This window comes from Pipra filicauda, unplaced genomic scaffold, assembly GCF_003945595.2.
Source record: "Pipra filicauda isolate LSUMZ 115617 unplaced genomic scaffold, ASM394559v2 scaffold58_size5111680_pilon, whole genome shotgun sequence".
Lineage (NCBI taxonomy): Eukaryota > Metazoa > Chordata > Aves > Passeriformes > Pipridae > Pipra > Pipra filicauda.
This window is the reverse complement of record NW_024104742.1, coordinates 2089454-2104071: the sequence shown is the minus strand read 5'-3', so window position 1 is coordinate 2104071 and position 14618 is coordinate 2089454. Positions and strand designations below refer to the sequence as shown.

General features: G+C 47.7%; 2 protein-coding genes and 1 non-coding gene across 5 annotated transcripts; 2 read left to right on the top strand and 1 right to left on the bottom strand.

Annotated features, from left to right (window-relative positions):
- Positions 1-850: 850 nt before the first annotated feature.
- Positions 851-2431, bottom strand: NDUFA1 (NADH:ubiquinone oxidoreductase subunit A1). Its single transcript, XM_027716617.2, has 3 exons — positions 1780-2431; positions 1496-1585; positions 851-1205 (listed from the first exon to the last, which is right to left on the bottom strand). The coding sequence occupies exons 1-3, from the start codon at positions 1879-1881 to the stop codon at positions 1149-1151; spliced, it is 249 nt and encodes an 82-aa protein (XP_027572418.1). The 5' UTR covers positions 1882-2431; the 3' UTR covers positions 851-1148.
- LOC113985664 (UPF3B regulator of nonsense mediated mRNA decay) lies at positions 2087-11667 on the top strand. 3 transcript variants are annotated; one of them, XM_027716619.2, is made up of 10 exons: positions 2087-2480; positions 2788-2894; positions 3007-3113; positions 4178-4276; positions 4623-4733; positions 5449-5492; positions 6123-6311; positions 6805-6956; positions 7665-7977; positions 8814-9904. In XM_027716619.2, the coding sequence occupies exons 1-10, from the start codon at positions 2244-2246 to the stop codon at positions 8958-8960; spliced, it is 1506 nt and encodes a 501-aa protein (XP_027572420.1). In that variant the 5' UTR covers positions 2087-2243; the 3' UTR covers positions 8961-9904. The 3 variants fall into 3 exon arrangements, with proteins under 3 accessions (XP_027572420.1, XP_039243735.1, XP_039243736.1); XM_039387801.1 differs by lacking the exons at positions 6805-6956; positions 7665-7977; positions 8814-9904 and adding exons at positions 9915-10052; positions 10263-10366; positions 11356-11667 and having other exon boundaries at positions 2104-2480; XM_039387802.1 differs by lacking the exons at positions 2087-2480; positions 2788-2894; positions 3007-3113; ... (2 more) ...; positions 5449-5492; positions 6123-6311 and adding exons at positions 10263-10366; positions 11356-11667 and having other exon boundaries at positions 6507-6956; positions 8814-10052.
- Positions 11106-11240, top strand: LOC113985667. The gene has a single exon (XR_003539907.1). It is a non-coding gene; the product is annotated as a small nucleolar RNA SNORA69 (small nucleolar RNA).
- Positions 11668-14618: the final 2951 nt, after the last annotated feature.

Here is a 14618-nt window from a genome sequence, read left to right as displayed (position 1 = left end):
TGCGAAAACAGAATTTCTGTTTTCAGAATTTCTGAAATCAGTCTTTCTGTCATTCCTTTTCCTCCTCTCACAGACAGCTGCCTGGTGCATATCAGAGCACATAAAGTGAGGAAACCAGTTCTGTCCAAAGCTTTTATGTGACTTATGCAGCTCATACGCACCTCTGGGATAACAGATTTAAGAAGGGGGAAAAAAACTTGCAGTTTCAAGACTGTAGCTGGAGAGGAGTGAGGATATGTGGGAGGAACAGCTCTGCAGACACCTAGGTCAGTGAAGAAGGAGGGGGAAGAGGTGCTCCAGAAGCTGAAGCAGAGATTTTGCTGCAGCCCATGGAGATCCACAGGGGAGCAGAGATCCACTTACAACCCATGGAGGACTCATGCCAGAGCAGGTGGAAGTCCAAAGGAGGCTGTGGCCCCATGGGAAGCACAGACTGGAGCAGGCTCCTGGCAGGACCTGTGAGCCCATGGAGAGAGGAGCCCATGCTGGAGCAGGTTTGCTGGCAGGCCTTGTGCCCCAGCAGGGGATCCACGCTGGAGCAGCCTGTTCCTGAAGGACTGCACCCTGTGGGAGGGACCCACACTGAGCAGTTTGTGAAGAAGTGCAGCTTATGGGCAGGACTCACAGTGGAGAAGTTTGTGGAGGACTGTCTCCCATGGGCAGGACTCCAGGCTGGAGCAGGGGAAGAGTGTGAGGAGTCTTCCCCCGAGGAAGAAGGAGCAGCAGAGACACCACGTGATGACATTCACCATGGCCCCCATTCCCCGTCACCCTGCACAGCGCGGGGGCATGAGGTAGAGAAAATTGGGAGTGAAGTTGAACCCAGGAAGAAGACAGGGGTGGAAGGAAGGTGTTTCACCATTTGGTTTTATTTCTCATTATCCTGCTCTTATTTGATTGACAATAGATTAATTTCCCCGAGTTGAGTCTCATTTGCCCTTGATAGTAATTGCTGAGTGATCTCTCTCCCAGTCCTTATTTCCACCCATGAGCCTTTCATTATGTTTTCTCTCCCCTGTCCAGCTGAGAAGGGGAGTGACAGAGCAGCTTTGGTGAGCACCTGGTGTCCAGCCTCGGTCATCCCACTACAGCAACACAGATACAAGGGCTGAACACACATATATCTTTATTTAGGAGTTCAATCATTCTCAGTAGATACGTGGATTCTTCAAAGTGCTGCCACCTTTGTCTATATTCTCCAGACCCTAAAAAGCAAAAAATAACAGCTATATCTGCATCATTCTTGCCACTAATGTGCAACAGGGCATAGCTGAAAACGCCAGTTTCAAACTACACCTAATTACCAAAGTTCTAGTTAAAACACAATTAAAATCACAGCCCCAGAGGCAGATCAGCTGTGGGCACGGAGCCCGACAGCCCCGGGAGCGACCAGTGCGGCCGCGGGAACCCCATCCCAGAGCCCGGGGATGGAGGAGCAGCGCCTGGCTCCCGCCTCCCCCCCCCGGCGGTACCTGCCCATGCCCCAAAAACATGCCTTGGACACGTAGTACTTGTTGACACCCGAGATCCGCCGATCCCTTTCCATCAGGGCCCACTGGAAGGGGAAGCGGGCGATCCTCTTCTCCTGTGGGCACAGCGATGCCTGTTACGGCCCCGGGCAGGGGCCCCGCCGGGTTCGCCGGTATGGGGTCCCGAGGGATGGGGGAAAGGGGAGCCCCGGGAAGGAAGAGATCCCAGAAGGATGCAGGGGGCTGAGGGGTAAGGGCGGTCCCGGGGGGAAGCGGAGCCCCGGGGCCGCGGGTCCCGCCCCGCGCTGACCTTGCCGCCGTTGTTCCAGCGGTTCATGAACATGGTGGAGAAGCCGGGGATGCTGAGGCAGACGCCCATGATGGCCATGCCGGGCAAGATCTCGTACCACATCCTGCCGGTGTCGCTACCGGTCCCGGTGCCGGTCCCGCTGCGCCGCTCCCGGGGCGCTCCCGGGGCACTCCCGGCCTGCCCCGCGCCCTTCCCGGCCTGCCCCGCGCCCGTCACAGCCCGGCGGGCCGGAGGGGCGGCGGGAGCGACAGCGCTTGCGGGAGACCGGCCCTCGGCAAGGAACGAGGCCGAGGCCGTGCCGCGCCCCAGCCCGCCTGATCCCAATCCTAATCCCAATCCCGCACCCGGTGCCGGTCGCTGATACCGCCGGGACTGGCGGTGCCGGGCGCGGTGCACGCCGGGAGTTGTAGTCCGGCGGAGCCCTCGGCCCGTTTCAGGCGTAGTCTCGCGAGAGTCGGCGGCCAATGGGCGCGCGGGGGCGCGCGGCGCTGCCCTGGTCCGGGATCGGGATCCAGAGCGGGGCCGGGATGAAGGAGGACAAGGAGAACGCCAGGCCCAAGGAGCGGCGCGGGGCCGCCGCCGGGCCGGGGACTGTGCTGGGCGCGGGGCCGGGCCCCGCCGCCGGCACGGAGGGCAGGGCCGGCGCGGCCGAGATCGACCGCCTGGAGCGGCCCAAGGACAAGAAGGAGACGCTCAGCAAGGTGGGGCCCGCGCGGCGCTCGGGAACGGGCACTCCCAGGGAACGGGCACCCCCAGGGAACGGGCACCCCCCGGGAACGGTGCACCCCAGGACCGGGCAGCCCCCGGCACCAGGCCCTATCGCGGTAGCAGGAACCACCCCTTCAGGAACGGGCCCCCCCACCCGGTAACGGGGCCTTCTTCCGGTAACGGGGCCGCCTGCGGGGGCCAGGGGTGGGGCAGAACGGGGCCGCCCGGGACGGGAGGGCCGCGGTACCGCCCTGTCCCCGGCACTGCCGCCCTCTGACCGCCGGTCCTGCCGTGCCGCAGGTGGTGATTCGGCGGCTCCCGCCCAGCCTGACGAAGGAGCAGCTGGAGGAGCACCTGCAGCCCCTGCCCGAGCACGATTACTTCGAGTTCTTCGCCAACGACTCCAGGTACGGCCGCGGGCCCCGCCCGGGCGCTCCCGGGAGCCGCCGCTGCCGCTCCCCGGGCCCCGGTGGCGCCGCCGCCCCGTCAGCCGAGCGCCCTCGGTTTGTGTCTCCGCAGCCTGTACCCGCACATGTTCTCCAGAGCCTACATCAACTTCAAGAACCAGGAAGACATAGTCCTCTTCAGGGATCGCTTCGACGGCTATGTTTTCGTTGATCACAAAGGTGAGTGAATGGCACTCAGTGCGTGTTGCTGCTTTCCCGCTGTCTGTGCTGTGTGCTGGTTGAGTGTTGGAGGGATGGGGTGAGCAGCCAATTCTGGCTTGTTCGGGTTAAGTGCCTTAAGTGCATGTTATGCAGTATTTCACAGAACAAAGAAAACTTCATATGCTTTGTGGAAACTAGTTTAAATTGACTTTTTTTGTAGGTGTATTTTTAATGGATCTTCTATATGATGTGTAAAATCCAGATGGGTGTATATAAGGCAGCAGTGGTGTTGATATAAATCCTGATATTGAGGGGAATGTTTGCACTGCCATACCTGAGTATCAAGTCTGTAAAGTGAAAGCAGGTACATGCTGTCAGTGTACAAACAAATGAAGCTGAGGTTACTGATGTCACCCTCTGCTACTCCCCTCACCTGTTCTGTGCACTTCCAACAGTGTCACTTATCTTTTGGTCAGTTTTTACCTGAAATTGTCACTTGTTTCAGTTTACAACTGAGTGAGTCATCTTGATTCAGTAAAAGGAACAGCTGCTTCTTTGCAGATTAAGTTGTTAAAGTGACTGCTCTGGAGACAGTAATCTGTAGGAAACATATTTGGTTTAATTAACTGGTTAAAAATTCGAGTATTTAGTCATCACTTACCTGTTTTCTAAACATGTTAGGTTTCATGGGTTTAAATTTTGCCTTTCAGAAGTGCTTACATTGGGCAGCACTAAAAGTTCCTGTTGGCTTGGGCAGTGAAAGGGTCTTACCTGGAGCTTTGATTCAAGTGCCTGTGTTTTACAATTCATCTAGACAGGTGTTCTATGTGACAAAGCTCTGTCCATAAGATTCTTCTTTATTTAGGAGGGTTACAAGTTCATGAATTCTGCTGTCTCTAGAGTGTTTTTTTTATTAAATTGCTTTCAAAATGGAAGAATTTTTTTATGCTGTCTAAATAATCTCTTCTAGTATTGCATGTTTCTTGTGAGGCTTATCTTCCTGCTTTAGATATGGACAATATGGTCTATTTTATATCTGCTTCATCTCTATTTTAATATATTTTTCCCTCTCCTCTTAACAGGTCAGGAGTATGCTGCCATAGTTGAGTTTGCACCTTTCCAAAAAGCTGCAAAAAAGAAGAGTAAGAAAAAGGATGCCAAAACTGGAACTATCGAAGATGGTATAACAGCAAGATAGTTTGTTTTGCATGTGTAGATTGAAAATCTTAGCAGTAATTTGAATATGTTTTTACTGTGACACTGTAATTCCATCAATGGGATGTTTGCTTATTGGCACTGCTTTGTGAGGTGCAAGTCTATTAAATGGTTGTCCCAGACAAACATAATGCAGCAGCTCATTTGAGAGCTGCCAGCTTATGAAAAGATGGCATATAAACAACCCAGCTTATGTAAATCCAACCCAGACTTCCAGCAGTGCATAATGCAAATGCTTTTCATGCTCCAATGTATCTCTTTTTTCTTTTCCCCTTTTTTTTCCCCTCCTCTTCCTTTTCCCCTTCTCTGTAGATCCAGAATACAAGAAGTTTTTGGAAAGTTACAGTGCAGATGATGAAAAATTAACCTCCACTCCTGAAACTTTGTTGGAGGAAATAGAGGCAAGAAACAAAGAGCTAATAGGTATGGAAATCTGTGTGCTATAGTTATATTTTCCTAGAGCACAAAGAAACGTGGTTTGTATTTTGAAGCTGTGATTTCTCAACCTGGAGGAGACTGAATTCTTTTGTGTGCCTGCTTAGTATTTGTAAACCTTTAGGCTATTATTATTCAGTGTATATTTTGTTTTGTTCCCATCCTCTAAATTCTTCTCTAGGTTTAAGTTTTAGGTGAGAAAGTTCCTTCCTGTTGCCAGCTGCTGGTCAGATGTTTGTTAGCCAGACTAGGCTGTGGAGTGGCTGCATTTCAGTGGATGCAGTGATGTTTAGTGCACAGTGCTGTGAGTGGTGATGTTCCACGCAGGCACAAGTTAAGACATAATGTGATTGGGTAAAATACCACAAAAAATGACCAGATTGCTCTTTTTAAGCATGTTCCAGGAATATCTTTAAAACCAAGAGAGTCTGGGAAAAGCCTAATGCAGACTGAGTATCCCTGTGCACAGAGGTGTACTGGGTATCATATTAGTGTCCTAAAGAAGTTAGGACACTAACTTAGTAGAATCCTAATAGTTGCCACTGTTCAGAGATAGGTTTGGAATACTTGTTTCCAAGTATTGCTGTACATGAGAGGAGACAGGCAGGGGAATCCATAAGGATGCTTCACTTCATACAGGGTCTTGTTGTATTTCAGTATTGGATAAGGCAAATTGTTTACATTTGTTTTGTATATTCTCTAGCTAAAAAGACTACTCCTTTATTGAACTTCTTGAAAAACAAACAGGTAAGACCTACCTCCAGAATCTTCTTGTTTGCAAGTACAATTTGCTCATTTAAAGCATGACTGTAGATATTGCAATATGTGTACTGATATGTTTCTGCCCTTCCTTTTGAAGAAGGATCTTTTGACCCTACTCACTTGTCAACACCTGGTTCACATATTTTAAAGTACTAGAATGTTGGTCCTTGTAGGAATGGTGGTGCTTTGTGTATGTTCTGGTCCCAGCAAATTGTCTCTTGTGGCACTGCCAAAACAGATTCCATTTTAATGCTTCCATTTTTAGTGCACTTACAGCTGAGGTCCTTGTGGATGATCTTTCTCCTAGCATATAATATGTTATTTTAACTTTTAGCAATGGAGAAAATCAGAGGTGGGGCAGATTAAATGAAAATTAGAATGATAAAGGCTGAGGCCAGTGTTGTGGTCGGGCTTTTTAAGACAGTACAAATCAAGGCTTATGAGTAAGAGAAAAATACTGCTGCAACATGTTCAGGTTCACAACAACAGTAGAGGTGACAGGATTTTTTTTTTTCTTTTATAGTAGAGGCAGCTTTGAGGTGAGTTATTTGATGGCTTAAAGAGATGTTTTCTGGTGTGGAGATACACTATTTCTCTTTGCTTTTACACACACAGAGACTGAGAGAAGAAAAAAGAGAGGAGAGGAGGAGGAGAGAATTGGAAAGAAAAAGACAAAGAGAAGAAGAGAGAAGAAAATGGAAAGAGGAGGAGAGAAGGAAGAGAAAAGAAGCAGAAAAATTGAAGAAAGTAGACAGATGCCCAGAAAAAGAAAGAGACAGATCAAAAGAAGAACCAAAGATTAAGGTCTAGAACAGTTCTTTATTATAAACTGTTACACTCCCTTTCCCCTATTATTTGTATATCAGTCTCAAAATGTGCTTTGAGTATTGTGTGAAAAATCACATGAGTTTGGTGTTAGTAAATTACCAATTTTTTGTAATATTCAGTAGTAGGCAATGTAAAGGTTTACATGCTGTAATGCTTCATAGTAATATTTAAACTTTTTGTCATGTGACTGTTGTACATGCCGTGGTAAACAGGATTGTGAATTCACTATGGAATGGAGACTATTTTTAAGCTTTCTAAAATGGCCTGGTTTAGGAGAAAAATCCTAGTTTGCTGTGTGAATAATGCTTACTCATACACTCCAGCTTTTAGAAATGCTGCTATTTGCAGTAATATTTCCTTAATGTTCACTTCTCACTGGACTGTGGTTCCTTTGATGCAATTTCGGTGTTGTGCCAGACAATATGTATTAGAGTGAGCTTTTTAGTTGAGACTTCTGTTTTCTTTGTAGCTACTTAAGAAGCCTGAAAAAGATGAAAAAGACTTGGAGAGAAAAGAAAAATCCAAGAAACTGGAAAAAGAGACTCTGAGGGAGGAAAAAATTGCGAGTAGTGCATCTGCCAAACGATCTGATGGGGAGACAAAAGAAGAGAAGGCAAAAAAGTATTTTAGTACTTGCTATAAATATATATGTATCTATAACTTGTTTCCTGATCATAATGAGGCTTAGGCTGCTCTGCTATGTCAATGTTTTGAAATTCCTTTTAAATGCTTTTCCTAATATAAGGCACAGGCTGTGTTCTCTGTGGCAGTGCACATCCCTGTGATTGCAGAAAGCTCTGTGAATTACCTGAAAATTCTTCACTAGTGGACAAATTTTAATGTTTTTGCAACTCAATGTGAGAACTGCACTAAAGAAGCCCAGGTGTAGGTGACTGCAGCAGGCTGTGAGCACTGTCCTTGCAATGGGATGATTATAAACATGGTGAGAGGAGAGGTGTTCTCCAGTTACTAGTCCCTCTAAGGTCTTGTAAAAAGGTCAAAGTGGAAATTGTAATTCTCAAAAGCTCTGTGATCTGTTCGAGGTTCAGTTTTGTCGTGTGAGAAATAGAGATGAGAGACAGAAATTCAGGTTTTTGTAAAGCCAGAGGAGACTCAACCAGCTATGCAAGTAGGAGGCTGGGAAGTGCTAGTGGTCAGTGTCCTCTCTGGCTGTCGTGCATGACTCGGGTTGTCACAGCCACCCAAGAGCTCCCTAGAACCTGCCAGTGTGTCGTCCTCCTATTGCACATTTACACCGCTATTACATTGATCTCCCGGCTCTGTTTGATGAATCTTTTGAGCTTAATTTTCAGTTTTGTTTTCATACAGATCAGAAGATGAGTGTGTAAAGGACTACAGGGACCGAGATAGAGATTTTGACAGAGACAGAGAATATGAGAGAGCGCAGAGAGAGAAACTGAGACGCCAAGAAGAGGAGCGTCGGAGGCAGAAAGAGCGCTATGAGAAAGAGAAGGTTTTTAGAAGAAAAGAGGAAGAGGTGAAAAAGGAGAGAGACTTACTCAGAGAAAAGGGAAAGAAAAGTGATCTTACAGACTTTACCAGCAGCACGGACAAATCTGAGAAAGTAACCAAAGATGATAAAAAAGAGGATACAATTAAGAGAGATCGTATCAGAAACAAGGTGCTGAATTTCTTTAAATTCATATGTTGATTCATAGGGGTCAGTTTGTGTTTTTTAGGATAAAAGCACTTCAAGGAAAGAACCATGTGGTTTCTCTGTTGAAAATTCTCCCTGTTCTGGCAACAAACTCTGCCGTTACTAGAAAGTTTTTTTTTTCCTGTTTATCCACTGAACTTTGCTAAATTATTTGTGGTATTTCTTGTCACTGAGTAGGAATTAAGCCAAGATACCGTGGGTTAAATTGTAGGACACTGATATCTTTCCATTTGCTGACTTGTGCCATGGGCTGTATCTTTAAGGTGTTGGTAGAGCATCAGTATCTCTGCTGCCTGAAAATGCATCTCGAAGTGGAAGAGTGATTGAACAGGCTCCTCCAAAGCAGTGTCAAGACTGCTACTTGCAGAATAGGGCATGTCCTGTAGGCTCAAGAAATGTCTTGAGTTTAATTTTATATCGTCAGCAAATTAGTTTTTGCAGCATCACTGTGCATGTTTTTTATGTCCCTTAAGACATTGTCAGGTACAAATGAAACTCAGGGTTCTGAAGATTTGAAATTGGCCTCTTTTCTGAGGGTGAGCTGAACTCAACAGGAAACTCTCTACAAATAACTTCAAACTGTGAGCAGTGTTCTTTGTGGCTTGAACAGGGATGTTGCCTTACAACAGAGACAACCTTGATTTGAGACACTTGAAGTTACGTTGCCACCATGGTGGAGTAATTTAACTTAGAACACCCAGAAAAGTTTGAATTTGAGCCATTTCTAATACCACTGCTGCCATAATAACCCTGATAGCAGGGAGCTATGAAAGAGTCTAAACAGTTCTGGTTTGTTTCAGGATCGCCCAGCAATGCAGCTGTACCAGCCAGGAGCCCGAAGCCGAAGCAGATTGTGTCAGTATGAAGACAGTGCTGCAAAGCCCACAGATCAGGGAGTGGATAAGAAACAAGAGGGTGAGACCAGTCACATGAAGGAAGAGGAGTGACTAGCATGCAAGCCTTATGTGTTCTGACTGTCTGTGCAGCCAAAGAGCATGTACAACGCAATCCAGAAGTGCCTTCGAAGCGAAGAAGGAACAAAGGAAGAAAAGGGGGCATTGTGCTGTTGGATGTTTCTGGTTAAAGAACCTCAGTTGTAGATTCGGAATTTGAAATGTGTTCTCATTGTATTTTCGGTTATTTGAATTTATTTTCCCAGCATCTAACTACAACAGGGAAGAGAATCTTTGCAAAATAGAAAGACTTTATGGCCTTAACTATGATAATAAATGAGTTGTGGTCAGGAGGGGATGACACCTGGATCTAAAGCCAGAGCTCTACTGCAAGGCGATGGGAGCTAGTGTTGGATGCACTTAGGCAGAGCAAGCTTGGAGTTGCCCAGACGTAATACAGGTGTTGCTATGTTGTGTGGTGCTCCTGCCTGAGGCAGGGAAAGCTAAATTGTGTCAGTCTAGCACTGAGACAGGTATACAGGCTGGGGTTGTTGAGGTACCAGTGGACAGGAGCACTTTGGCACGTAAGGAGCAGAACATCTGGCAGTGCAGTAACAGTGTTAGGGAGGGAGAGACCTTCCTCTTCAGTGGTTCTGTGGATAAAGTAACTAAGTTGGAGTGTATGAATAAGCTGGCTTAAGAATGGAATATGTCTTGACAAATTCTCATGTAAAGTCTCCCTACATTGAAATGCTTCTTTTTAATCAAATGTAGCTGGTTTGGGCATCCTGTTCTTTTCCAGCATCCTCCCTTCTGTAGAGTCTGAAACGTTTCCCAACTCCTGCCCTCTCGGAACTGCTTCCTCTTCCCTCATAACTTGAAGTATTGTTTTACAGCCCAGAACGAGACTTCGCCAGTAGCAGCTCCTCCCAAGCTAGCGAATTTTAGCCATAGCTGTTTTTTTTGTACTAAACCCAAATAAAACTGCACAAACTCGCTCCTCCGCAGCCGCCGTTCCCTCACTGCGTGCGGGTCCTCCTGGCCGCAAGGGGGCGCCGTGCCAGCGCTGCCGGCGCCGCTCCGCCCCGCCCCTTCCGCCTCCTCTGCCGCCGCCATCGCCGGGAGGCCGCTCCGCTCCGCGCCATGGTGAGACCCTCCGAGCAATCCGCCGCCATCCGCCGCGCCTCGGCATCGCGCACCGCCGCCGCAGCGTTCGGGGGGCCCGGCGGGCCGGCCGCGGGGGTGGCGGGGCGAGGCGGCCGCGAGGGAGCGGGAGGGACCCGGGTGCGACTCGCCCGGGCTTGGCGGGGCGGTGCCGGGGCTCCGTGAGGGACTGACCGCTGCGCTCTCTTGCAGTCGTCCCACAAGACGTTTAAGATCAAGCGCTTCCTCGCCAAGAAGCAGAAGCAGAACCGGCCCATCCCTCAGTGGATCCGGATGAAAACCGGCAATAAGATCAGGTATCGAGCGCGGCTGCCGCGTCTTGAGGGGCTGCGGCCGCACGGGCGCGCTCAGGCGGCCCGGGCGGTGCGGGCCGAAGGAGGAGCTGATGGCATTTATGCCTCCAGACGTGCGGTTTCGTGGCCGTGAGGGCCAGGCAGGGGTGGCAGTGCACGTGTGTTTTCGTGGGGTTTCCATGCCATTTCTTTCTGTAGCCGTTCTGTCCAGTGCTCTGCAAGGGTCCACGGGTGTTCAGTGATGGCACATGTAAAGCGAAAGCCTGAGCTGCACTTGTGGGTAATTTATTCCAGATTTTGTACCCTGGTAGCGTGTTTGTTTCTGACGGTCTTGGTCCACGTGGGGCGTGCAGAGGGTGGTGCCTGTCTGAGCCCTCTGGTTAAAAGCTGTTGTATACTTTGGTCAGAGAGCTTGTTATCTCATCCACTTCTTTGTCTGGATTTTTTCAAGACAACAGAATTTTTCCTCCTCTTTCTCTCTCTTTGTCCTAAGCAGTGAGGAGAGCCACAGCAGCAGTGGCTGGCTCAGGTAGTGAAACTGGGCAGGATTGCCAGGTTCTGTTCCTGTAACTCCTCCCAACTTGTTTCTTTCTAGGCAGGATTGGTGGCGTGTACGTACAACGAGGTTCTGTTTTAGCTAAATTGCAGTACTTTGGAGTACTGTACCGTGGGGCAAAATGATGGATTTTTGACGTGTGGCACTTGAACACCTTGGTGATCAGCTGTGTCTGAGCTGTGTGCCAAAGCAGGCTGCAATTGCAGAGCTTCCTGCAGTGGGAGCACTGCCATTTTCCTGCTGAGAGCAACTCTGTTACAAACACTGTCTTCGGTTTCACCTGCATCGTGGTGAAAACGTTTGTTCTTAACATGGACAAGTACATGCTCACAAACGGATATTTCTTGGGATAGACCTTTTCCATGTGCTGCTCTTCTTTCATGTTTTGAACAAATGTGTGTATGCACTTTGCTAATTTACCCTGCTCTTGTCTTAGGTACAACTCCAAAAGGAGACACTGGAGGAGGACCAAGCTGGGCTTGTAAGGGAGACTGTCCTGGGAGCTCTAATGAACACTGGTCTTTCTGCATCAGATTGATACACCCTCAAGTCATTCCTTCTGTGGTGCTGGACTGCACTCCCCAGTGTGGGGTTTTTATAAGCTGGTCTGGGATGTTGATGTTAACTGGGAAAATCTCTTCTTGCATCTGAAACATGGAGACTGTGTTCTATTAGTGTTCTTTCTTTCAGGCATCACCATGAGCATTGACAGTGCACAGGCTTACTAATAAATATGGACCTGAATTGCTTGGTTGAAATAATTTCGTATGTATATATGGTGGGATCATAACAGAATGAAAAATAACATTCCTGTGAGTATGTTCTCACTTAGTATGAGGAACCCTGGCAGCTCTTTTCAGGTAGAGTAGGCTGTGTCTTCCTTGTCACTCATTGGCTGTAAACCTTTGAGAGCAAAATGTACCCGTTTTAAAAGAAAAAAAAAAAGATGTAAAAATCAGAACTGATTTTAGAGGAGTTAAAATGAAAAAAAAATTATTAGAGAAGCTACTCCCAGGTAGGATGTGGGGCTGGGCAGCCCTTGGAGCCTGCGATTAAAATGCTGGCTGGGGAGTAGGTGCGGTGGAATAACTGGATGAAAGAAAATTTTGCTAAGGGTGAGTAGATCTATCTCCTACAAAATGCAGTACTGTAAACTGTAGCACATCATCTCTGCATGCTCCCTAGAATATGAGGTAACCTGAGCTTGCTTTGGAGCTCTGTATTGGTTTGATAAGTCAGTTCATGTCAACCACGGGTGCAGCTTAATATAAAACATTTTCTGCAGACAGCAGTAGCTCAAGACAAGTCAGCTATTTAAAAAAGGGGGAGAGGAAAAAACAGATAAAATGGCTCAGAGTAGTTGTCGCTCCAGCTCCCTGATGCTGGTATTTTCTGCTGGGGCCTGTGGAACCATTTATTTGCCTCAGGGAAGTGGAGGAGGCGGCTGTGCTCTGCTCCCAGCCCGGCGTGGCTGCTCCTTCCCTTTCTGCAGAGCTGACCCGGGGTAGGTGCTCCGGTCAGCAGGAAATCCCTGACGGTGCAAAGCCCATCCTGACACTGAGGGCTGCCAAGGTTCCTGGGTTCAGCTGCTGTGGTGGTTCCGTTCCTGAGAGGCAGCTTCCTGAGGAAGCCTCAGGGTGCCACACCTGTGTTGCTGCTCTTCACATTGAAGGTAAATAGATTTACCTCCTTCGCATAGCGATTGGTAGCAAATAACGCTGGGCACATCACATGTTCACACGTGCAAATGCCAACAAATAGACATCTCACTCATGGCAATCTGTCCCTCCTAAGCTGTGCTGGAGGGTTCTGTGAGCTGGGGCGAGCAAGGCTGGGATTTTTCCCAACTTCAGGACGCTGCAGAAATATCATCTAGGTTCTCCTCCTGTCTGGTCAGAGTCTAGACTCCTTTGTTATCAGAGGGAAGCAGTAAGTCACTGCAACAGGAAAGCAGCAAACAGCATTGCCAGAGAGGCTCACATGCTGCAGACACTTTGACCCCAATGATTTTGAAGTCTCTTTGCTCTTGAGGCAAATGTTGGGAAATAACAGCGCTGCTGAGGACTGGAGATCTGCCTTGGAGCCCCGTGAACCTCCCGCAGCCTCCCCACAGCACCACTGTTGGCAGGCAAAGCTACTCTAGAGTTTCTCTTTAATTGTGTCTATGGGGATCTGGCTGAGGAGGAAAAGAGTAATTTTATGGACTTGAGAATGGAAAGAGACAGTTTTCTCCATGGCATTTGTGGGAAAGCTTTCCTGAGTAATAGATTGAAAAATTTATTACTATTTATTAGAAAGTCTCCCTATTACTGTCCTTACTGTGATATTTTTATCAGATGGAAGCAGTTTCTACTAAGGAGCTGCTTTGGAAAATAACCCCTTGTATTATTTTCCTCATTTGACAATCTGTTTTTCAAATTGGACATTAAAGGACAGCACATAGTAAATTTAGTACAAATTAAACTTGGGATAAACTCAGCCTTCTGCAGAATCTTAAACCCTGGTTATGAATGGTTTCTGTTGTTCCCGTGGCAGCTCTGTTTGCCTTCTCCTCTCTGTGAGATTTGCAGGGGGGATCAGGGATCTCTGCAGAACTGGGCTAATGAGATAATTAAGACACCAACAGAAGCTTTAAAGAAAAAATCTAAATAATTTGGATGTTTTACTACATTAGTTTTGGTGGATACGCTGTTGCTTTTGAGTGAGAAGCAAAGTTAGAGCCAATTGTGTACTTGAGAAATATTTTTTTAAATGTGTCTGTATATCCAAACCAACTGCCCTTCTGCAGGTATGAAAATAAACCGTGCAAGACAGAGGGGTGGGTCACTGGAAGTGGCGTGGGGTTTGGGGCAAACAACGTGCAGCAGCAGGAGAAGATCCTTTTTTTGCTCAGTGGAAAAGAACCCGGGCAGGGCAGGGGGGTGTCATCAGTGAGCGTGTTGTACCACCACCCAGAGAAGCTGAGCTCTGGTTCTGCTCTTTCTGAAGTCCCTGCCTAATTCATCTCAGCACAGAATACAGGTTTAAACCCACAACCGAAAGATGGGGGAAAAGCTGCCTTTAAGGGATTTTCATTACCTGTCAAGGGAAATCAAGTACTAAAAATCATTTTGTGTTATTTAAGTGCAGCATTTACCAGCTAAATTTTACCTTTGAATGGAACATTGAAGTCCAGGTTTCCTGGTGGGGTGTGACTAAGCTGCAAGTATGAGTGCCAAGGAAATGGTTCCTTCAAGGCAATTCTCATTAATTCCACTGTTTACTCTGTGCCTTACTCAGAGGCGGATGTATGAGCGGTCCTGTGTCCCTTCCCTGACAGGTGTGAAAGGGTGACAGAGGACTAACAGGACAAAAAATATTTTGTCAGTCCCACCTGTCTCATCAACAGCACTTTGGTTACCAGAACTTGACACCAGTACTGTTCATGGAGTTTGTGCTGCTGTGACCAGCCCTGCTGTCCCATGGCATGGATGTGGCCAGAGCAGTTCCAGGAGGAGCTATGTTGCCATACTCTTCAATCCATTAGAGCTAAAGCATTGCAAAACTGCTGTAGATCAGGCATTGAATTCATTCCCAGCATGTTTTGTATGTATCTACTGCTGACCTCAGAGATTAAAAAGACACATCTATATGTTCACCTAGTCACCTGGATCACTGTCCACCCATGTGCAGGCTGCTCTTCCCTTTGTCACCTACTGC

Coding starts and splice junctions, on each gene's coding strand:
- NDUFA1 (XM_027716617.2), bottom strand. CDS start 1,881: ATGTGGTACGAGATCTTGCCCGGCATGGCCATCATGGGCGTCTGCCTC. Junction 1,586..1,779: donor GCTGGAACAACGGCGGCAAG/GTCAGCGCGGGG, acceptor CTGTGCCCACAG/GAGAAGAGGATCGCCCGCTT. Junction 1,206..1,495: donor ACAAGTACTACGTGTCCAAG/GCATGTTTTTGG, acceptor TTTGCTTTTTAG/GGTCTGGAGAATATAGACAA.
- LOC113985664 (XM_027716619.2), top strand. CDS start 2,244: ATGGGCGCGCGGGGGCGCGCGGCGCTGCCCTGGTCCGGGATCGGGATC. Junction 2,481..2,787: donor AGAAGGAGACGCTCAGCAAG/GTGGGGCCCGCG, acceptor GCCGTGCCGCAG/GTGGTGATTCGGCGGCTCCC. Junction 4,277..4,622: donor AACTGGAACTATCGAAGATG/GTATAACAGCAA, acceptor CCTTCTCTGTAG/ATCCAGAATACAAGAAGTTT.